This window comes from Pteronotus mesoamericanus, unplaced genomic scaffold (genome assembly GCF_021234165.1).
Source record: "Pteronotus mesoamericanus isolate MK-2021 breed Mesoamerican mustached bat unplaced genomic scaffold, CSHL_Meso_final contig_20, whole genome shotgun sequence".
In the NCBI taxonomy this organism is placed as follows: Eukaryota; Metazoa; Chordata; class Mammalia; order Chiroptera; family Mormoopidae; genus Pteronotus; species Pteronotus mesoamericanus.
Window position 1 is genome coordinate 73820376 of NW_026555085.1, and position 24556 is coordinate 73844931.

Sequence of the window (24556 nt, forward strand, 5' to 3'; positions counted from 1 at the left end):
TCTAGTGCATTGAGAAGTGGTACTGAAACATCACCATTATTTTAGCAGCACCCTGAAGGCTTATAAAAACACACACTACTGGGCTCCAACCCCAGAGACTCTGATTCAGTTGGCCTGGAGCCTGGGAATTTTCATTTCTAACTAGAGTTTCCAGGTAGTGCTGATGCTGCTAGGTCAGACCCCACACTCAGAGATGCACCGTGCTGACCTCCTCTAAATCAGGATACTTCAAGGTTCACTGTGTCACTTCTGTGAAGACCTTCAGGTTTAGGGCTTGGTGGCATTCAGCAAAGATGGTCTCCCTAGGGCTGGGTCAAACACATTCCTTCCCAGGCAAATCACGACGCTAAGAAGCAAAAAGGCAAGTTAAGTAATCATTAGCTGCGGAAGGTCAGGCTAACCGAGTTGCCGCACACTGGCCTCGCACGTGACCGCTGGGCGTTTACACCATCCCAGTCTTCTACCTCCTCCCCAGCCCCGGGGCCTGACGGTCCGACTGAGGCCGCAGGACAGCTCCAGTCTCCCAGGGCTGTGGCCCCAGCCCGCGATGGCGCTGCTGGACGCGCTCTTCGGCTGCCTGTTGGTGTTCTGTCGGAGCCAGCCCGGACTCGGACTGCCCCTGGCGCCGGGCAGCGACGAGAGCCCCGCTCCGGCGGTGGGTGAGTCACCTGTGACCCCTTCCCTCCCGCGAGCTGCCTGGGAGCGCTGGGGCGGAAACGGCCGCTCAAAGTCAGGAAAAGTGCTCGGGACAGGCAGAGCGACTCCAGCGGGACGCCTGCGAGCCGGGGCTGGAACGCGCCGAGCACGGGGAGAGCTAGGGACCAGAGAGCCAAGCCCCCCCGCGGGGGGCAGGTCGCGGCTGCACCGGGAGAAGTACCCGTGCCGGCGGCGCCTTGCCGAGCGGGTGCGCGGCAGCTGGACCCAGCTCCCACGCAGTGGTTTACTTCGTGTGTCCAGGGAGGGAAGGAAGGAAAAGCTGCAAGCCTCCATAAAAAAAGCTGGGAATTGGATGTCCCGCAGGGCCTTGAATGAGCTCAGAGCTGAAGGGGAGCTGCAGGCTTTCTGCCGCACCGCAGGGGTGTACACTGGGACTCAGGGTATCTTCTGTCCTGCTCCCCGACTTTGGTGGCCTTTTCTTCCCACTCCCCAATGTAGAGTACGGTCACAGCCTGGATGCCACCCACCCCTTAGTCTACTTTAGAACTCATGGAGGCCTGCTTTTCCCTTTACCTGGATGCTAGGCTCCCTGCGGGACCAACGTCATTGGTTCTCAAAGCTTAACACAGTGCCTGTTCCAGTGGTGGTTCTCAAAGTGTGGCCTGGAACCAGCAGCATCAACATCGGGTAAACTCGTTAGAGGTTAGAGGTGCAAGTTTTCGACTCCAACTCTGGCCTATCGAATCCGAAAACTCCGAAAATTGGGGCCCAACAATCTGTTTAATAAACTCTCCAGGTGGTTCTCATAGGCGCTGGAGTTTGAGAACCACTGGTCCGGAATAGATAAATGTTGGATGAGAGATTTTACAATACCACCTGAGCCTTCAGTTTCAAAGATCAAGGTACCCACACCTCCCAAACTCTTTAAAAATAATTGCTCTGTTATTTAAAGGGGGAAGTTAGGTGGGGTGCTGTCCTATCTTTAGTGCATAGCTGTCTCTGAAACTCAGCGCAATGCTGAGTCCGGAAACATTTCTGTAGCTCTTGCTCTCTCACGTGATTTTGGAAATGCTCTTCGAGAAATCCCTCCTTTTGAAAGCCGTCTTTATGACTCAGCTGTCAAGCACTTGAAAACAAGAACTGTAAATCTGGTTTCCCAACCTCCAGTCATAACAAGAAGTTGTTCCAAAACACTTATATGTGCTGGCTCCTGCTTTTATGAATTAGGTGGCTTTTTAGGGTTTGGATATAAAATGTCCTGGCTGCATGAGATCAACCAATGACAAGTTCACCACTTGCTTTTAAGAATCTGATTGCCTAAGGCTTCATTGTAGTGACTCTCCACTCTCACCTCTGTGTTTTGGTAGGAAAGTGACAAGGTTGAGTCACTAAGGAAGGGGAAGAGAAAAAGCTGCTTACATGTTGACTCAGCAGTTTCCCACTGGATATATTATTATACTTTTGCACTTGATGTAACCTCCCTCCTCCCAACCCAAAATGCTTGGATTTCGTTACAGCACCCACCTGGACTGGCCTCTGCTCATTTGTTGTGTGTGTGTGTATGCGCACGCATGCCTGTGCAAATTCCCAGTCCCAGTTTCCTGTCCTGTAAAGTTCTGGTGGTCAGAGGACAAAAGCTCAGGGAAACGTCACCAGAGTGTGTTTAGCCCCAATTCTTAAGCTTAGTGGATCGGGACCTGCTGGACTATTGGTTGAAATAAACAAACAAAAGACACCTATTTTAAACAGCCATATTTTCAGACATCTGAATTATGGTTTACTAAGCTCTTTAGGGTAAATTAAAACATTTTAAGATAAATAAGCTTTTTTTTTGTATAATTCTGAGCATTTCCCTAGCTATGTTGATAACATGCATATATATATATATATATACACATTTGTGGAAATCTTTTTAAAAATTATCTGCACAACAAGGAAGTAATTGTGGTGTGGTGAAGAGAACTTTGAATTGTTAACCAGAGAATCTACGTGAGAGTGTGGGCTCTGTCACACGCCAGGTCTGTGGTCTTGGACGGAGACACACACACACACACACACACACACACACACACACACACAGCATTTTGTATACAATTTTATTGGAGGTGTGAGGTTCATTATTCATGAATTCCAGGTTAAGAACCTGTCAGAGCTCCATTCTTGGCTACTATCTAAAGACGTCCTTCAGTGCCTCTAAGTAATTACTCCTCGCTTATCTGTCTGGCAAATGCAATGTAGTGGAAAGAAACTGGACTGCAAGTCTGGTTCCAGTTTAGCTTTCATTGATTAGTCACCATGCGATCTTGAGGAAATTCTGAAATCTGCCTTTGCCTAATTGAAGAATGTCTGTTGAGAGCCTACTATAGGTCAGACATATTCTAGAAGCTAGGGATATATAAATCTAGGTACAAAATTATATCAAAGGGATGCATCCTTAATGAGTTTCCAGTTTTGCTTTACAAAAAGTTAATATATTTATAATCTCATGCTCCTTAATCATCATGGTATCTCCTGTAGGTGTTGTCAGTATCTACTTTACACAAGGCGAATGAGACAGAAGGATGTGGGAAGGTGAGCACACACAGAGAGGCAGTGTGTACAGTGGTTAAGAGCAAAGTGGCTTCTGGAGTCAGGTTTCTTTTATCCCCATCTTGGCGCTTTTGTGTTTGATATATGTGACTTGGACTTGATCTCTGCGTGCTGAAGTTCTTTATTTGTAAAATGGACATAAGGATGAGTTAATATATGTAAGGCATAAAAAAGCAGTACTACATTTATAGTAAGTACTCAGTAAAATTTTAGCTCTTCCTTGGAAATGAAGTTTAATCTCAAATTCAAGCTTGGGTTATTAAATAATAGCAGTACAACTAACATTGAGTTTACGAGATGCCAGGCACCTTCTAAGAGCCTTGCTTCTACTAAGTCACTTGACCCTCACATAGTAGGGTGATAGTAGGGTTGTGGCAAGATTGCAACAACTAGATTAGTAAATTGAGCTTGGATTCAAAATCAGGCTGTTTGACTCTGGAGTCTCCACTCTTAACCGCGACACTGTGCTGTTCTGTGTATTGTTTACTACACTTAACATTTTACAAATAATAAAATACATGTTTACACAAAAATGAGGTGCACTACATATTTATATGCCAAGGAAGGACAGCTTCCAGGATGATTGTGAGCCAAATACTAACTCTATTTGTATGTTGGATAAAATATATCTAAGCTGGAAATAAAAGTTGGAATATTTTCTGCATTATAGAATAAAATAAATCACTCTCAGCAAATGTTTTCAAATGAAGACTGAACACCAAGCAATTGACCATAATATCTATTTTATGTCTACTTCTGGATCTTTTGTTTACCCCTTCTTAGCTGGGAACTTAAATGAATTATAAAATCACAACAATGTTGTGAAGAAACAACCCAAATCTAACTTACTTTCTCTCTCTTAACAAATGAACAGTTTTCGATATTTTACTTTATTACCTCAGCTTTGGGGTTTATTCTAGTGTTTGCTTACAAACATACTTAGCATTTTTTATCTTTGTATAGATTAAAGTTTGCATTTTACTTGTTTGTCCCATGCTTCTGCTGTACAAGTATATAATAGAAGATAATCTTCTATTAAAATGCTTTTAAGAACTTCTGGCATTTACAGTTTTTGGCTTAAAGCTAGTATTAAAGTTTTTTTTTCCCCATTAATGTTGAGAGGCAAGGTTTTAAAGAACATAGGAGGTTTAGTTTCTGGCTCTGCAATCTATTCACTGTGTAACCCTAACAAACCAAATCATATTTCTACATCAATTTTTCTACAAGAAGCATGTAATAAATTTAATAATAAATTATAAAACCTTAAATTCTGGAAAAAAGGAGACACGCTTTTAAAACAAAATATAATATTATTGACCTTCCAGAAGGATGTCTCCATACATTTCATTAAACAACTTGTATTTTTTATATAGTCTTGTTAGGTGGTCATGCTGTCACAGAGCTCTTCAGTTTTGATACATTTAAGTAGTAAATTCTAGTGTATTCTTCCTTGGAATTCTCATCTTCTCATCTTCTCAGAGAAGAATTGTATTAAGCCTCAGGGCCTCCATGAACGTAAATTACTAAGGCTTTCCTCCATCTCAGTGAGGTGCAACTATCTGCTGTCCTACTGTAAGTATTTGTATAGGGATACCAAAAAAAGAAGTAGATTTAACACCCTTTATGCTCTAATCAACAGGACAGTTTTGGCATGTGACTGACTTACACTTGGACCCTACTTACCACATCACAGAGGACCACACAAAAGTGTGTGCTTCATCCAAAGGCACAAATGCTTCCAATCCTGGCCCTTTTGGAGATGTTATGTGTGATTCTCCATATCACCTTATCTTGTCAGCGTTTGATTTTATTAAAAATTCAGGACAAGAAGTGTCTTTCATGATATGGACAGGGTAAGTCATTACGTTGAGTACCGTGAGTTACTCAATATTTATCTATAGTGTCTTAAGCTTCATTAGAATAATGAATTCCATAAGATTAATTATGTTTTAAAAATTATTTGGGTTTAAAAAAATACTAGATCAAATTAATCAACATCATTAGAGATAAGAAAAGTTTCAGAATTTTGGTATATACCACAATAATTACTATTATCCCTATTTTAAAGATGAGGAAATGAAGGCACTGAGCGTCTAAGTAACTCGCCCAAGTACACACAACTTATTAAGTGGCAAAGCAGGGATTTGAATCCAGGCATTTGGGCACTGGAATCTGTGCTTTTAATTTACTAAAGATTTTTATCTCTCATAAATCAAGTCAGGCAATAAAATAGAATGAGATTTCTAGTTGTTTTTTTTTATTACACAAATTTTTAAAATAAGATTCTTTGTGGGAAAAAAAGGTAAATGAAGGGTAGTTTATCAATTCACTTAACTATATCTGTTGTTTTATGGTGGAGGTCTGAATGATAGTACACAGAAAGGCATCACATATAAGTCTAGTGACTTTTGATAGAAACTGATTTTGTCCTCTGTGATTCTTTTTCACTTTCAGGGATAGTCCACCTCATGTTCCAGTCCATGAACTTTCAACGGACACAGTCATCACAGTGATTGCTAATATGACAACCACTATCCAAAGTCTCTTTCCAAACCTCCAGGTTTTCCCTGCACTGGGTAATCATGATTATTGGCCACAGGTAAATTTGACCTCACCTTCCAGAAGTGCTTAAATGATTTTTCCCATCAGTAGTGTCAAAATTATGACAATGACTAGCTGACGTAGGGCATGGGAGTGAGGCTCATCGAGGCAGAGCGTGTTCTTAATGTCAACCATCCACGAAGGCAAGACGAGTCTTTTGAGGACTTAAAAGTGACTCTTAATAAGTCATACAACGTTATGTCCAGACTCAGTTTTTGGAAGCACATTATCTAATCTGTGGACTATTTTTGTTTTCCTTTGTACTCCCTCCTAATTTCTCCTTTCTTTTGAGTAATTTTGTTATTTATTTGCATTTCCATGATAAAGTTAACAAGGTAAGTTGGTGTTGACAAATGTATACATTTTTCAGAATTTCAATTAGGCATACAAAGCTCTCCACACCCTAACTTTAGAGAGATTGTGATTGAAAACTTTAAAAAACATAGCAACTATCTTAAAGAACAAAAGAGGGAGGTTAACATTTAAGTCTAATTGGTTTATTGAGTAATTAATATGTGATTCAAAGCAGAGACTGTATTCAGAATATTTACTGCCTGATACGGCCGAGTTTCAGCTTATCAGAGCAGCTGTTTGTTAAGCAGCTGGTGCATAACAGCTGGATACCAGCCTTAGTTTCAGGGTCTTGTTGTAGTAGTATAGAATCTTAGATATGTGCAGATTCAAGAAATCTCAAAAATTATTGTTTAATTCAGAGGTTGGCAGACTACAGCCTGTTGTCCTAACTGGCCTGCCACTTGTTTTTGTAAATAACGTCTTATTGAAACACAGCTGTTGCTATTTTTTCTTTATTGCCTATGGCTTCTTTTGCACCAATGGCAGAGTAGAATAGTTGTGACAGAGACTGTATTACTCATAAGCCTAAACTGTTTATTAATTTGCCCATTGTAGGACTATGCTGACCATCGTCTAGATCTACTCTTCATTTTGTAGATGAGAAAACTGAGGCCTAGAAATGTCAAGTTGATTGTTCAATCACTCATGGGCAGAGCCCACCTCCTGGATCTTTTGTGTGCAGTTAGACCAACATCCTTTCACATTCCTTTGCTCTTGCTGGACTGACATATTCAACGTCTCTGGAATACGGTGTTTACTTTCATGCTTCTCTTTCTCTACATTTTTATTTTTACTTAGAATGTGTTTTCCATCTCATGTAAAAAGGATGCTTCAGGAGGGTTTTGATTATATTAGTTCATCTAACTTGAATACAGTGATTTTGAAAAGTTGTGCTTTAGGATGAGCTTAAGTTTCAAGTGACCTCTTGGCACTGGCCTCCAGTCTTCAGATGAACAACGTGCGAGTCTTCTTGAGTTGGCCTTTCAATCAGTGGTCAACTTTTGTTACCATTGAGATGTTAGACCACACAGTGCAGAGGCTTGGGGATGAACAGTCTCCAGGAGCCAGCAGGTATACCCATTGTTTTGATGTTCTTTAGGTGACAGAAAGACTGGTACAGTGGAAGAGTGGGATTTAGAATCACATTTACTAGAATTTAAATTCTTATCCTGCCTTGCTTCTAATAGCTTGACCAACTTGGATATTTCACTTAACGTCCCTGATGCACAGGTCACTCATTTGTAAATAAGAGCAATAATGTCCTCTTTGTACAGTTTTTGCGAGAATTAGAGACACTGTATGAAAAAGGCATAGCTTCCTACCTGGCACATAGTAAGCCCTCAGTAAGTAGAGTAGTGGGGGTTATAGCATTAAGCTGTGACATATGGTCCATTTTTCCTAACTCTTTTTAGGAATTTTTTCTCTTTACTTTGATCTCTGTCTTCCTTTTATGAAATCATGATATCACATCTTTTAATAATTAAAAAATGTAGGTACTATACAACTTCTAAATATATCCTATTATATATACAACTAAGGTACGTTGCACAGCCTATATACCTTAATTAATTTTATTCTCTTTCTACCTTATGACTTTATATCTGAAAATCTTTCTATTATTCCACTCCCATCCTTCCACCACACATGTTACATTTCAGGAATGTCAAATGTAACATGAAAAGCCCACAAAAATTTTACTAGAGATTGATCTCTAAGGTTGAATTCTGGTGAATGTTAGTGACAAATAAAAATGGCAAGTGTTATTCCCATTAAAGACCCATAAACTTGCCCCTAAACATAGCTCCATAAGTATGCATGTACAGATGCACGTCCCCACCCATTTCATCAGAAGTTGATATTAGTGTGGGCAGTCCAGGGATTCCTTCCAGTTGCCACCCAAGAAAGCAGTCTGGGCCAGGGTCCTCATTTACCCCTAAACTGGTAAGGCGGGTGCCACGAAACTTTTGGGTGGGTCCCACTGTATACCTCATTTCTTGGCGGTGGTCATGTCCCAGCCCAAAAGGACAGAAATGACAGCATGGCGCAATAGATAATTGGATGTAAGTGTGATGGTGCAAAGACCTGGGGTTTAGACGCAGCTCTGTGACTGACCGGTTCTCCTTGGTTAAATCACCTAACCTTTCTGGTGCTGATATTCCACATACTTAAAGAGAAAAGTCTCGAGTTTTATATATATATATATAACTGCAGATTCCACATGACCGTATCAGTATTTTGGCTTCCCTCTCAAAGTAAACAAATGGCTAAGCCTTCATGGTTTTTGATGATGGTGATGATGATGACCAATTTTTAATCAGAATATAGACTGGCCTAAGCCATTGTATAATTTTCAGACAGATGACTCTGATCTTTGAGAGAAGCTGAAAATCTGCTTTGGATAATTCCAGTTAAAACAAGTCATTTGGTTATTACTTGCTCTGAATATATTTATACTTTCGTCATGTATTAGGCATATGCATTAGGAACTAATGTGACTTGGATGTCATCTTGAAAAATAACTAAGCATTTTAATTAATGCTGACAGGGAAACTCCTTTAAGAAATAGGTCTCTATGACTAATACAGAAGGAAATAATGATAGTGAATCAAATGGCATCAGTTTTTCATTATAACTTTTTAAAAGAAAAAATAGGAGCAATTATCCAATTTTACAAATGATTTCTGGGCTTTTATTTGGTATCTACGTTTTTAAAGTTTTGTTTTTTACTTTCCTAGAGCTTATATCACCATACTTTATTGTAATATGATAAAATAAGATGATAAAATACTTTATAGCAATAAAAGTAATGTTTTATACACCTAGTACACTATTAAAAATCAAAAGCATGTTGATAAAATGTAGGTTGACATAAGAGACTTCTTCAAATCAAACTTTTGTTGTTATAAATCTTTAAGAAGTTAAGAAGCTTTATACTAGTGTTAGCACGTCAGAGGATTTGATCTCATTTTCTCCGCTCCTTCCTTAGGGCACACTAAGCCCTGCATGGTCAGGCCCAAAGCTGCCTCTGTGTCTCTTTAATGAGCACACTTTCACATCCATTCTATACCCTGGTCACACTAAAATGAATTCTCTTCTCTGTACAAGTGTATGGCACTGTCTTTGTGTCAATGATTGTTTTTTGCCTTTTTAAGAAAATATTGTCAGTATACAACATATTATTTTGGGATGTATGATGGTGATGTGACATTTATATACCTAACAAAGTGGTCACCATGATAAGTCTAGTAATCATCTGACACTGTACTAGGCTATTATGATATTATTGACCATATTCCCTATGCTGTACATTTCTGTGAACTTACTGCTTTTATAACTGGAAACTTGTACCTCTTCTTCCCTTTCACATCCTTTGTCCTTCCTCTGTGGCGACCGTCAGTTCTCTATGCCTGTGGATCTGTTTCTGTTTTGCTTTGTTCATTTGTTTTGTTTTTAAGTTCCACATATAAGTGAAATCTTTAGATATTTGTTCTTCTCTGTTTGGTCGCTTTTTCTCTCAACTTGATGAATGATTATTCAAGGCCTGGATCAAATGCTCCCTTCTCTCTCCCCACTGACTCTTTGGACCAGACTTGGTTGTTCTTTCTTCTACACTCCCAGAACCTCTGCAGTGGCACCCAGTGCCTTGTCTTACAGGTGATTGATTATATTTTGTCCCTGTCTCACCAACTAAGTTATAGATTTCTTGATGATTAAATCCATCTAGTATTCCTCTTTGCATTTTCAAATGCTTAACGTAGTAGTAAGCACTCAAGCAATGTTCAATTCTTTAGAGTTTCAATGGCGAATTATATTATTTGTGGCCAGGATCAGCTGCCTTCGTTCACCAGCAAGGTATACAATGCGGTAGCAAACCTCTGGAAACCATGGCTAGATGAAGAAGCTATTCAGACTTTAAGGAAAGGTAAGGGAAAGGTATACTCATTCCTCTTTTGCCTCTATTGTTATTCATGTTGTTTAGACTTGATCTTTAATGTTTGCTTGGGTGTGCCACTTCTGGAGAGCCTCTGTACCCAGATTTTCTGGAGGCCATTAGTCATGTTGGAAGGCTGAGAGGAGAGAGGCATGGACGGCGAGGGGGCCCAGGGCAAACACAGAAAGGCCTTCTCGGTGGCCAGCTCTGACAGCAGGCTCCCGGGTGTTCTGCCACCACTGGTTTGCTGGTATCAGTGTGGTTATCCCTTTAAGCCTTACCTCCATGGAGATTGTAGCAGCTCTGCTTTGTCTGCCATTTCTTCAGTCGGCTCTGGCAAGATCCTTGTGTGTTCTCATTCTTTGGATTTTGTATTTCACAAAATTCTCATCTTCTCCAATCGTACAAAAATAGGAGTTCATACAGTAACTTTTCTGTTACAAAATTCAGTGCCATTGCCTAGCGTCAATATGTTTAATTTTATTTTCATCTGAATATTAGAAACAACTCTTGTTACCTCTGTGTATGAAAGTGCCAGCCTTGGACCTGGCACATGGTAGGTTTTCAGTAAATGTTTGTTAAACCTGATTCTTATCTAACAACTGCCTATGTATGCATGAACTAAACAATGAGAAATGAGTATAACCATCTTGACTGGCTTGTAAACCTTAATTAAGAATTTTCATTCACAGTGACTGCATACCTGTGTGTGTTTTTCTAAAATGTGTTTAAATTTGTTTTTATAGGTGGCTTTTATTCACAGAAAGTTTCAACTAACCTGAACCTGAGGATCATCAGTCTAAACACAAACTTGTACTATGGCCCAGATATTGTGACCCTGAATAGGAGTGACCCAGCAAATCAATTAGAATGGCTAGAAAATACACTGAATATCTCTCAGCAAAATAAGGAGAAGGTAGATTTCATAGACCGAAATCATCAGGGGATAAACAGAGGGCTAAATTTGTGTATTCATTGAACTTGAGGGTGGGGGTTTGGAAAGTAATAAAAGTATTACAATTTTCAGATGTTTTCATATGAAACATTATGATTTATTTCTGTTATTTGATTTATTTTGTTTTGCTTTTATGTTTTGAGGATTGATTGACATCAGTTGTTTTAAAAAAGGCTGATATTGAAAAAATTGTGACCAATGTCACAGTTATATAATATCAACAGTGTAATTTAAATGAGACAAGTGCAAATATAGTGAAATTAATATTTTTCTAATTTCATCTTGGTAATAAATAGGAAAGATGGTATATTTGCTATCTAAATTTTAGTCAATATACTTTTAAGTATCTCAGTGCCGTTTTGTCATAACACATGTTATGACAAATGTGCAGAAAGATTCTCCTCTGTCCTCCTGTGTTTCTGTCCCCAGGTGTACATCATAGCACATGTTCCAGTGGGGTATCTGCCCTATTCAATGAGCACTACAGCCATGAGAGAATACTATAATGAGAAACTGATAGATATTTTTAGAAGATACAGCAATATCATTGCAGGACAATTTTATGGACACACTCACAGAGACAGCATTATGGTTCTTTCAGATAAAAAAGGTAATGTGACATTTTGTTTGTATCTCCCCAATCCAAGATGCTAGAGCATAGCAGCAGACCTCTGGTAGTTTTTACTGATTTAGTGAACCAAATGTTTCATTAAATCAACCTGCCAGCACCAGGTTTTACTTAACTGCCTTCTGTAGTGGTGTGGTGAGTGAACAAGCCGTAGTCAGGCTTGCAGTTGGGTTTCTTCCTATTTGCTCCACAGGACCACTGCCATTTGATTGTCATCAGCACAACACAAAATTCCCTGAATCCTTCAGCTCACTCAGATTTTCTTTTACATCCTGAAGTTTACAGAAATATTACTGCTTGATATTTACCTGCTAGACTCAAGCTTCTTTCGAGATGACTTGTTTTAGTTCTACTAATTTAAAAAGCAAAGCACAATTTACTCTTGGCTTAAAGTAAAACATAATGAGCTCTTATTTTTAAGTGCTTATCAACATTGTCATCTACTCATCTTTAAAAGAAAAAAGTAGAAGAAACTCTAGCATCAAACAAAGCAATGATTATTTTAAAAAATTACTCCTGCATGAGGGCAGAAAACTAAGAGTTAACAAAACAAGACTGCTGATTTTACAGTAGTCAGCCAAGAGAAAAATCAATATGTATTTTTTTTTTTCAGTAATTGGGTAACATTTTTGAAAAGCTTTACCTCTTTCATCTAGAATGAGTGAGCTTGGTAAAAATGATCGTTTTTCAGAATTGTATAGCTCTTTAACTCAGAAAGAAATTTAGTTCTATGATATGTATAAAACCTGGTGACACTTTAATCAAATTTTTATTGTGTAATTATTGGAATATCATCTGTGGTAGAGGTACAGAACAAACTAGTTTTGCGTTTTTATTGCGTATCCTTGTAACAACTTGAACTTTTTATTATGAAAATTTTCAAATATATAAAAAGCAGAGACAATGATTTAAAAAACCCATATACCATCATTTATATTTAACTCTATTAAGATTTTGCCACATTTTACCTATCCATTTTTTAGTTTTCTTTTCCCTGAAGTAGCTGAAAGTGAATCTTAACATCAGATGTTTTAGCCCTACATGCTTCTGTCTGCATTGCTAAAGTACAAGAGTAATTTACATAATCATACCATTAATTTATCTAACAAAATAAGTGATAATTCTTTTCTATCATCTAATACTAATCCATAATAAAAATGTCCCTATTTTCTCAAAAAGTGTCTTTTTGCAGTTGTTTCAAGTCAGGATCCATCAAGGATCATATATCCTTGGCTATTATGTCTGTTAATCTCTTAATCTGGAACTTGTTCATATTTTTAATAAATTAAACTCAATTTCTAAAAAAAAATATATTTCTATGTGCACATGTTCTGTCCAGGAAACCCAATGAATTCTTTGTTTGTGGCTCCTGCTATTACCCCAGTGAAGGGTGCTTTACAAAAACAGACCAACTACCCTGGTGTCAGACTATTTCAGTATGATCCTCATGATTATAAATTATTGGTAAGTTGATACAATTTCAGAATTAACCCTATGCTTATGCATGTCTTTGTAGTTTTCATTTAGTATAGTTGAATGTTTTCAGCATAGCTATGTGAGTTCTGTATTAGGCTTAAAATCTTGTGATGTCTTTCCTTTTTTAATATATATTTGGAGTGTCAGCCCTTTCCAGGTATGGGCATATGAGGTCAGCCTTGGGGGGGCTGTTTTTCTAAAAGTTCTCTTCTAAAGACTTCATATTTAATTAGATGAAGTTTTCATCAGGTAGTGTCCTTTCTGTGGACTTGTATACCTGTTGAAACTTTTCACTAAGCCATATTTGTTATTAATTTCTCTTCCTTAGAACATAGCTGTGAAGGTATGTATAGGTTTGGAACCCATACTTTCTCATGGGCCGTATTACCTAACATCTCTGTCGGAGTCTATTCCTCTGTAAAATGGGGATTAAAATATAACTCACTTCACTGAGTTGCTGTGAGGATTAAACAAATACATATAAATCACTGAGAAAAATTCTTGGCCCATAGTAAGTTCTCAGTATTGTTGGCAAATTTTTTTTGTAAAGAAAATGAGTTGAACATTTATTTTTGTGGTAAAAATTCTCTGGAGATTGTAAATGACTCTGCTTTAGATAAACGTAACATTGAAAGACTGGGTTTTTAGCTTATGGGTGGTACCCCTTTCAACAATTATAAATGGAAAAGAACTTATTAAAGTGTCTATTGATGTCACTGCCTCTTTTTTTCTAGGTAAATTTTATAAGAGGTAACTTTTATTTCGTAGAGCCGGTTTTTATGAAAGAGGTAGGGCAGGGGAAATCTAATTTAATCCATAAACATTAGATTAAATGAGGAAATAAAACAATCGACAGATAAACTAGTTCAAAGGAGTTGTTTTACAACTCTTAGTTGCTTATTTTTGGATGTGAACCTTAGATATGCACATGCATATATACATATACTGACATAGAATCATGTCCCTGATAAAGCACTCAGTAATTTTTAAAAGTACAAAACAGTTTGCATAATATGACTTCATTTTTTTAAACCAAAAAATAGAAAATAGGTATATATATTCTAAATATTTATTTTGTCCACAAAGTCTAGAGCAACACACATACACCAGAGTGCTGGTAAATGTTTAACAATCTGTTCACTGGGGGAAATAAAGCACTTTGATTTTAGTGTTTGCCGAATCCCACAGTGTAAATACTCCCATCATGGCCAATTTCAAGATGCCAAAGTTGATAGCTGCCAATATCAACTAACTCACAAGATTCCTGAAAATCTGACAGTAGGCTCTTGTGATCTGGGTATTACAAGCTGCCTCCAGTACACCACTGATATGTACAACACTATTAGCGTTGGTTACTCCTGGGGTTTGTGAATCGAAGGCTTTTTATTTTGTACATCTCTCTATAATTTAGATTATTTTATGTTATATTCTTTCATTATTTTTAAAACAAAAAAGGTAATGTAGATCTTCTATTGGGACTGCTTTTTAAAAAAAAAACAACAAAAGAACAAACCAATTCTCACCTTTTTTAATGCCTACAACTTTAAGTTAAGAACGTCACACCAATCCTAGTAAGGACTCTTCTTGCTGTACAATACTTTAAGGGCCCCAAAATGAACCAGGCTTTCTTGCTGTTTTTGACTGTAGGATATTTTGCAGTATTACTTGAACCTGACAGATGCTAATCTAAAGGGAGAATCCAACTGGATGCTGGAGTATATCTTGACCCAGACTTATGACATTGAAGATTTGCAGCCAAAAAGTTTGTATGGATTAGCGAAAGAATTTGCAACCCCAGACAGTAAGAAGTTTATAAAATACTATAATTACTTCTTTGTGAGTTATGACAGCAGTGCAATTTGCAATGAGAAATGTAAGGCCTTTCAAATATGTGCAATTATGGGCCTTGATCATGATACCTATGAAGATTGCCTCAAACAATATTATTATATAAGGCACAGTCTATAGTACTGCACAACTTTTGTTCATAGGAAATGTAACATTGTTCTGTTTCTGAGATCAGTTTGTGGAAATCGTTCCCTTAAGTCTTTGTGAGTTACTGAGTGGGCAAACAGAATTCCTTTCTTTGTTTTCCTTTTTATGATGTCCAAATGTAGATATTTTTAATATTCTAAATTTTTATTACATTGAATATATTTAAACTGCCCATTACTAGAATGATGTCTGGATGTAAATTTTTCTGTCTTCCAGTATATATAATTATATGTAATTTATACTCTTGTTGAAATTGTCATTTTTACATTAAAGCAAATGGTTTCTTCCTAAGTATGATGACTGATTCTTAATATATTTAAACGTCATGTGTAAACTGAGGTTAACGCTACTGACATGCACCATCTTCTTTGGGGAAAACACCATTGTCTCGTTAGGGCCAGACTCTATGACACGTCACCAGACAGGTGTTATCTGTCTTCACATTTTAGTAGTGCTAACTTTTAAGGAGAGAACATCACAAGTTGTTCTTACAGTAACTGTGGTACTAGCACAAGGCCAAAGGTCCTGGTCCGGTTTCAAAAACTTGGTAAATAATTGTTGAAATGAAGTGAAAGTTGTGACTATTTCTCAAAGAAGCATGCTGGGATGCCGTGGTGGCATTTTCTTTGTCACAATATTCTGAGGGAGGATAAAAATGAACTTTCACTTCATGGGTTTGTTTTTAGGGTTCTCCCATGGTTGTTTGCTTCTCAACAACTTCTCTCAAGCTGTTGTTTGTTTCCAGCCTAAGTGGGAGAATTGAAGTAGAAGAAAAGAGACAAGGCTGAGAGATTTAGGGGAAGAGATGGTTGTAGCCCCAATACATTGGTTTGCTGGAGAAGACATACAAACAGCAGCCTCAGGTCAATCAATAAGAGAGTGGAACTCATTACCCTTTTGATTCGTTTGACTCAATATAAAAAATGACTTGTAGATATAAGATCTCATCATAATGAAACCAAGTTATCTTAATTTCTGGAGGGGTGAGAATATGAATGTTATAAAATAAAAACATTTTATCCAAGAAGCTATGACTATTCATTAGGTAAACATTTTAAAATTTTTTAGGTTTAAAAATAAATTAGAATGATTTGGACGTAAGAATGCTGAAACAGATTTATTGTTATAAAATAATCATCTTATTTAGAAATCTTCCTAGCTGCAATTATATTTAAAGTCGGTATTATCAAACGACTGCATCACGTATTTATACATTCTTATACTTAATGGGCAAGTGTTTGAAGAAAACAGGCTTGTGCCATATGAGGAAAATTGGTGAAAGCAAGCCAAAGATGACATGACCTGACCTAGACAAGGAGTCCCAGCACTGTAAGTGAACAAGCTTGGGCTTGCAGGATTATTGAGGGAGTTTCTGCATCTTCTGGGGATTTGGGGTATTGAACATTTAGGGCCTTTCCCACATTATTCTACAATAATTTTTTTAATGCTACTTTTTTGTATTTTCTTTTATCTTAAAATACAAATAAATGGTCTTAAAGTTTAAGTAACATTTAGGTACATTATACGTAGTTAAATGCATTTTTTCAATTCTGTAGTAAGAACTGTTAAAATTATTTATTGTGTTTTACTTCAGACTATATGTAATTATAGAAAAAAAATGTTATTATGTCCACAGTAAAATTTGTCTTGATTTGCCTCTATTTATTAGTAGCGCTTTGGCAAATTTATAAAATACACCTTGTTTAGATCATTTAAATTGATGCTTTCAAACCAGTTTTGTTGCAACATTTAGCTACACATTGATATGAAGGAAGGAGAGTAAAAGTAAGGGAAATGGGCAAGAGTCCATAATAGGAACCACTGATTCAAGTGGGGAGACAGATTTAGGGATAAAACATACTTGCTTATATATACTAGGAAATACCTATACAAATGAATTTTTTCATTTATTATACTAATAATCAATTGAAGAGCCAGCTCTCGTCTTGAATAATGGGAGACAAACCTTCTTAGTAATTTCAGCAGCCCCCCTAGTGGTGCGTAGTCCTAGGACACCATCCGGCCTTATGTCTGGACCACTGAGAAAATTCTGTTAATCTAGACTCTTAGAAGATAAGCTGAATCTTGCCTATCAAATATCACATCTGAATAAGTCAGTCAGAGAATGACAAATACTGTGATTTCACTTGTATATGGAATCTAAAGAACAAAATAAACAAAATTGAAACAGACTCATAGATCCAGAGAACAGGTTGATGATAATTGCCAGAGGGGAGAGGGTTTGGGGGACTGGGTTAAAAAGGTGAAAGGAGTAAGAAGTACAGAATGGTAGTTACAAAACAGTCATGGGGATGTAAAGTACAGCATAGAAATACCGGCAATAGTAAATAGCTATGTGTGATGCCAGGTGGGTACCAGAAATAGGCTGGGGGTGCACTTTGTGAAGTGTATGATTGTTGAATTACCATGTTGTACACCTGAAACTAATACAAAATTTATGCAATATGAACTGTAATTAAAAAATATAATTAAAAAAATAACTCCAAGTCAAAAAAAATATTGTCACATCTGCCTTGAGCGATTCTTCTTTACACTGAACTTTATGCTGAAAGAAGAAAGATGGAACTCCAGCTAACAGTGTAAGTAATATGACTGCTTGCTAAATATAAGCTCTGAGACTTGCTTTCATTGTTAATATCATCAGGTAAAGTTGGAGAGAAGATGATAGTCCTCACCTTCCTCTGACTGTTAGAGCCACTTACACCTTCCAGAAGAACTGAATCATTGCAAATAACTACGTTGGGTCAATTCTACAATATAAGTTGAAGATGAAATTCTCTTTTGCTTAGCACTTTAGTTTTAGGACTATACCTAAGAACACATTCTCAAAATTATATATTCAGAATGTGAAATATTATACAGAAGTGAAAATCAGGATGAATAAATGCCACAAGCATAATAATGAGTAAAAAATATGTTGCCCAATGACAAATACAATGTGATATCATTTATATTAAATTTTAAAAATGCAGAAATAGAGATATATGAAGAAGATACATATGTAGTAGACCAAATTTGAGATACATGTGGTGGGCAAAAAAAGACATGTGCTCATAAAATAAATATCAAATATGAGAGTGTTAGAGGATAGTGAATGTGAAAGTTAATAAGGGAGAGAGAAAAAGGGGATTTAAATGTATTAGTAGAGTGTTACTTTCTAATATAGTCAGTGGCTATATAGATGTTTTCTCTACCTTTCTTCATATATTTTTATATATTAAATATAACACATTCACGTTTTGTAAGGGGACATAGAGATCCAGCTTTGAAAGTTGGATATTTCGGCTCCTCTATGGAGAGTGCTTCCTAGTGGAAGCATGGAGGCGTTGGAGGGTTTGAAGCGGTATAACAGAGAGCACTGTAGGTGGGCTGAGGTGGTGGCAGTGGGGAGACGTAGTCCATTTAGTGACATATTTTGGAAGCAGCAGCAGGAGGATTTGTTCCTGAAAAGGGAAGTGAGGTTTAGAGACATAAGAAAAGAAGCGTAGTAGGTCCTCTCACATAGTAGTAGTCAGGAGGGCTAAGTAGGTGATAAGGTCACGGCTTCTACTTAGAGGCCTTTGAGGTCTGATTCCAGCTCCTTTACTCATTCCTGGTACAGTCAAGGCACTTACCCTGTAATTCAGTTTGCATCATCTATTAAATGAGTTATAACATCACCTAATTAATAACATTGTTGTGGGAATTAAATGAAAATGTAAAGTTCACAGCTAAGTTTTTGGACTTAGTCAGCATTATGTAAAAGTTATGAATAGTAATGCTCTTTTAACCATATTAGAGGCCCAAAGGGAGCAGAGTGGATTTGACAAGGAAATGGATGAGTACAGAAAATGAGGATGAAGTTAAGGAAAACAACCTCACACTTTTCAATGTTGCTCTGGGGAACATTCAGTTTATACAAAAATAAAGCCATGACCATTAGGTTTTGAATGTCACAATTCTCTCCACTAATGTTATGGGGTTCCTTTTATCTTCCAGGCATTTCTAGGTGCTAGGGATACAGTAATGAACAAAGGTCCTTGTGGAGCTCATTTTAGCACACATACTAGTGTGTGTGTGTATATGTCTTTTCAGGAACACTGATTGCCCACCATACAAAATTAAAGTAGATACAACAATTAAAATAAATTTAACAAAGTCATCGTTGTTACAATGGACTCCGTCTCCAGAAAATAAAATAATTAGTGGGAACTATGCCTATCATGTCATAAAACAAGTGTCAGGAAAACCAATAACTATATTACAAAGATGTCTGCAAAAGTCTCCAATATTTGAGGAAAATGATAAAAATGTATGAAAATGACTGCTTTGTCTAAAACCATGTATTTACATAAACATGGAAATGGTTATTACAATATAAAAAATGATATTCCAATTAGTCTGTCAGGCAGATTTTATTATTTCAATGATCATTATCCAAGTGTCTGTAGGATACTTAAAGTCCTTTTTTATGCACGTGTTTGAAAAGCATTTATTCTCAGATCACTCAGGTAGCAATGGAATTGTGCTTGGGACAATGACAAGAGTTACATAGAGCATTTTTTATAATGTATAAAAAGTTATTTAATATACATCCCAGGATGGCCAATACAAGCTGGTTTGGTAATTAGCCCTTGAAGTGTTCTTTTTACAGTTATATAAAAATGTTTTGTGTTATTTAAAAAAAAATAAAAAATACATACATGTGTGTCTCTGAGCCTGTCACTGTGCATTAGGTAATCAGTTGGCAATGCACTGCACAGGGATGCACATACTGCCATTGGTTTCTGACATGAAGTTACCTTTAGGTTTATTGGCTATTCCCACAACTGGAGGCAGTTGGAACCCAATCCCTGGAGAGCATTTGCAGAATCTACTACATGTTTTCCTTATACCTTGTCAATGGTAAGAGGTCTGGGTACAGATTTGCTAATCCAAGAGTGTTTTAATGCTTGAGCTAGGATCAGGCAGGCAGACAGGTCCCAGTGAATACACTTTCTCAAAAATTTATTTGCCTTCTTTCCCATTAATCTGGCACATTTGCTGCCAAGTGATGTCAAACACCATAGCAGCAGTCCAGGGTAGTTTCTGTTTACCTGAAAATCCATTAACCACCTTTTCTCTAAAAATCTAGCTGGAGGCTTTAGCTGAAATATATGTGGTTTCTTAAAACCCTTTGGGAAGGGTTGGTAACATTAAGTTTAAAATATATATATATATATAAATTATTTGAAAAAAATCACTTAAAATTTTATAATATCATCTACTTATTATGATATTTTAATGGATATATTTGCCACACCAGGAAAAACTAAAATCTTTCATTTTCATTTCAAACATGACCTTTTCGGTAAAAGTACATTTAAGAAGCTACTCATCATCTTCAGTTAAGAATAATAGGCCACCAAAGATTCAATAGGGAGCTCCTTAGTTTAGATGCCACAGTGTGTTTATTTAAGTTACTCATATGTTCAATAATTATGTTATGGAAAGAGAAGAGAAGATCTGTACATTTATTTGTCAAACATTTTCTTAATGCCTATTATGTGCGGGGCCTGTGCTAGGTATGGGGATACAAATGTAATTGAAACATGAAACAAAAGGGAAGTGGTTAATTAAAAATTATTGTACTAACCACAAAAAACAAATGGTAAATATGTGATATGATGGACATGTTAGCTAATGCTAAGGTGGTAATTGTATTGCAACATATGTGGTTCAAATCAACATGTACACCATTTTACACAATGTCATATGTCAGTTACCGGTATATCTCAATAAAGTTGGGAAAAACAGGCTAGCAGGTTAAGAAGATCTCAATCCAGAAATTATATACACTCAGAACTCATATCACAAACTTTGAGAATGGACAGAATACAATGCCAGTCTTTGAAGACATTTTTCCGAACTACATATATTTTTATGCCAATCAGTGCACTGATTACCGAGTGGATTTGTACTAAGAGAGGAGAAGCATTTTTAATGAAGACTTTAAGAGGATTTACATTTAATTAAAAAAATAAAACCTTCTCCCTTTACCAAAAAAATTATTGTAGTAGATAAATCTTATTGATTTGCTGTCTCATTTTGCTTGATCTTTTTTAGTTATGAGTTCTTATTTTTGCATTCAATTAAGGATTTTAACATGGTTTCTAGATTTATTTTTTGGTTCTTGTGAAGAATTATTTCAGAAATATAGACCTCTGTGTCTGAAGACTCATTATTTTCTTTCCTTTTGCAGTGTTAGTTTTGTAAATATCCATGGTGGATTTTTTCTGTCATGCATTTCAAATGAGATAGACCTAGTTCTGTATTTTACCAAGGGAAAGAAGAGAGTTTTCTCATTTGTAAAACAGAGATGTTAATAATACTTCAGACAGAAGGTGGTTGTGAGTTTTCATAAAGCATGAAAATAATGTTGGGCCCATAGTAAGTGGTACAAAAATACATGTAAATAAAATTAAATATACTCTTAACCCCATTCATTGTCTCCTTGAGTGTTGTGAACTGACCTAAGTTAACCTGCTCTCTGGGTTTCTTTTTGGCAGATAATGGTTGTCCTCTGGAAATTCTTGGGTGTCAGGTTAAAATGAAAGGAGGTTTGAGCTACATTATACCACACATGAAGACACTTATTAACAACACACTTATTAGTAAGGTAACACATAAAACAATAAAATAAAAACAAAACAAGTATTTCACACTTCATTTTATAAGTCTAGAAGATCATTTTCCATCCATTGAGGGGCTTCGAGCACTACCTTGAGTGAAAGGTTTGCTGGAGTCAAATACAAAAATCCTAGACACAAGCTATTTCAACAGTGTTAAGTCCTGACATGCTCAAAATCAGGCCAGTGAGGTACTGTTCTCTGGTGCAAGATTTGAGGAGGGGGTACCAAAAAACTTAGCAACCCAGACAAAAAATTAAAATAAATGCAAAATAATTTATCATAAAGAAAATGTCAAAATTTTAAGAGACAAACTGTCATTTGTTTGTTTTATTTTTCTGTATTACTGTGCAAAAGCAATTTCCATGCGGCTGATTATTAACCCCCTGCCGCAACAGTTTATGTGGGTTAACAATGGCATCTGGTTCCACTGGGCAACACGGTGGGTAATGCAGGGCTTTATATAAGGCTGTGTTGTTGATTATAGAAATTTTATTAACTCTATTTAGTTCAAAATATAGGAGGGCATTTTAGCACAACTTTTTTTTTTTTCTTTGCTAAGTTCAGGTTCCAATACGGCCCTGAGAGTGCACTACTCAATGCCCTTAGACGTTCACCTACGGAGCCAAAGGAGGTAGGGATTTAATCTAAGTCATCACCCTTCCAGGTAACGCTGCTAGTCTTTTGGGCTCTTCTATCTTGCATGTTAGGAAGAATAAATATCTTTTAAAAAATGCATATATGTCCATGTCTGCCTGTCTATCTGTCTGTCTATATATTCACTCATCTGTCTATCCATGCCATTTTAGCTAGTCTACACACTTTGCATATCTTTAATTTTACCTTTGAGAGTTCAACATTCATTATGACTGTCCTCAGACTATTATTTCCACCATTAAAAATCCATTTTTGAGATTGTGTGCTAATTAGCAAAGAGTAACAGCTTTATGATTACAACTCATATCATACTGACCACTCCCGAGTCTTGTTTGCATTAAGTTAGTTGATCTTTTGAGCACACAGACTTTCGTGTGCTCAATAGAATGCTCCTGGAGCTGAAGCTTAAACTAACTAGCACATATGTTACACAGTATTTTGGATGGGATATTCTAGAGTAAGTCACTGAAAGTGTAACATTAGTTTTAGTCAATAGGCCTTTAGATCTAAACCTGGGTGATGAATTGCTGCTTAGCTCCTAGGCTAATCTAAGTGTATGCCAGACAAATAGTGCATGGGGTTTTGCTTGACTTAGGCTGATATATTATTTTATCTCTGCTGTTTGGTTGACTGAAATGCTAAGTCATCAAAATTATGGAAAAACTCATAAGTTTCCACAGGCAGTACTATCTGGGCTCATTTTACCTCCATATGTACATATACTTTTATTTATGAGGTCTACATCTCCCAGAGTGTTATCAACATTTCTCCTTCCTATTTTTTGCCTATTTATTTTATGGGAGTTTTAGTCTAATTTTTAATAAGATGAGATAGATTGATGGAGGATGAGGGAAACCAGTAATCAGATTTTTGCACTCTGGCTGGAGAGAGGTGTATGCTTTACTTTCTGGTTGGTAAGTGCTATGTGCTCCTGAGCCAGTGAAAGACAGTGGGTTTAGGACAAAAGTTTCTCTTCTTTCAAGCCATCAGATTTGCATTGCTTGATTGTGTATTATGCAGAGATTAGTAATTGTTCTTCCCATCTGGTTATCCATTCAAATTCTTGTCAGATTCTGACAATAGGATGATGCCTAGTCTTCCTGGTCTAGGACTTACACATTTTATTCTTTCAAGTATTTATGGAATTTATTCTTTCAACAAATGTTTGTGGAATTTCACGTACATGCTAGGCGCTCTTTTACACAGTAGGGATGCAGGAAAAAAATACCTCTGGCTTTGTGGAACTTAAATTATTATTGTACCTTTTGATTGTATTCTGTGAGTTCATGGAGCGACAGACTGATGAACTTCTAGACAGATGTCATTTAACCTTAACTTCAGCAGGCTGATGAACTTTAAACAGGTGTCATTTAACACTAAGTTCAACAGGCTGATGAACTTCTAAATAGATGTCATTCAACACTAAGTTCAACCTAAAACACTTTAGGCAAGTCTAATGAACTTCAATGTTAAAGGTAATTATTAATTCAATCTTTTCTCATATCCATACACTGTCCATTAGGAAAATTAAAATTGTTAAATAAAACTGTACAATATGTACATGGATTTCTTACATGGACTTTCAAAATAATAATTCCTTTAGTACTTTAATATTTGTAAAACATTTTATCTTATCTACCACATTATGTACAGGCAGAGTTGGCTCAGAAAGATTAAGTAACCTGCCCAAGGGATATTCACTTAACCTAATTAAGTAAAGAAGCTGTAACTCAAACCCAAGCCTCTGACTTCAAGTTCAGCAATATTTCCATTATACTAGTCAAGTTTGCAGTTTTCAGCTCTTTCCACATCGATGTATAATTCATCAGGTTCACAGGGCAACAGATAATAAACTCTTCTACCAAAGCAATTTTAGCTACAAGTTTCACAATTGAGATAGACAATGAATTTTTCCAAGATTGCCTATCAGTATTGAAAAAAGTTGTGTTTATTTAGTAAACACAATTGCCTCTTTGCCTCTTTGTCCTGTCGGAATCTGCCTGTTTTGAGGGCTCAGAATCAACACTCATCTGACACTACATGCC

The 24556-nt window shown here is 36.7% G+C and overlaps 1 protein-coding gene across 1 annotated transcript; it reads left to right on the plus strand.

Annotated features, from left to right (window-relative positions):
- Positions 1-468: 468 nt before the first annotated feature.
- SMPDL3A (sphingomyelin phosphodiesterase acid like 3A) lies at positions 469-15420 on the plus strand. Its single transcript, XM_054569892.1, has 8 exons — positions 469-659; positions 4886-5099; positions 5701-5845; positions 10027-10123; positions 10879-11048; positions 11517-11697; positions 13055-13179; positions 14839-15420. The coding sequence occupies exons 1-8, from the start codon at positions 548-550 to the stop codon at positions 15157-15159; spliced, it is 1365 nt and encodes a 454-aa protein (XP_054425867.1). The 5' UTR covers positions 469-547; the 3' UTR covers positions 15160-15420.
- The last annotated feature ends 9136 nt before the right edge of the window (positions 15421-24556 follow it).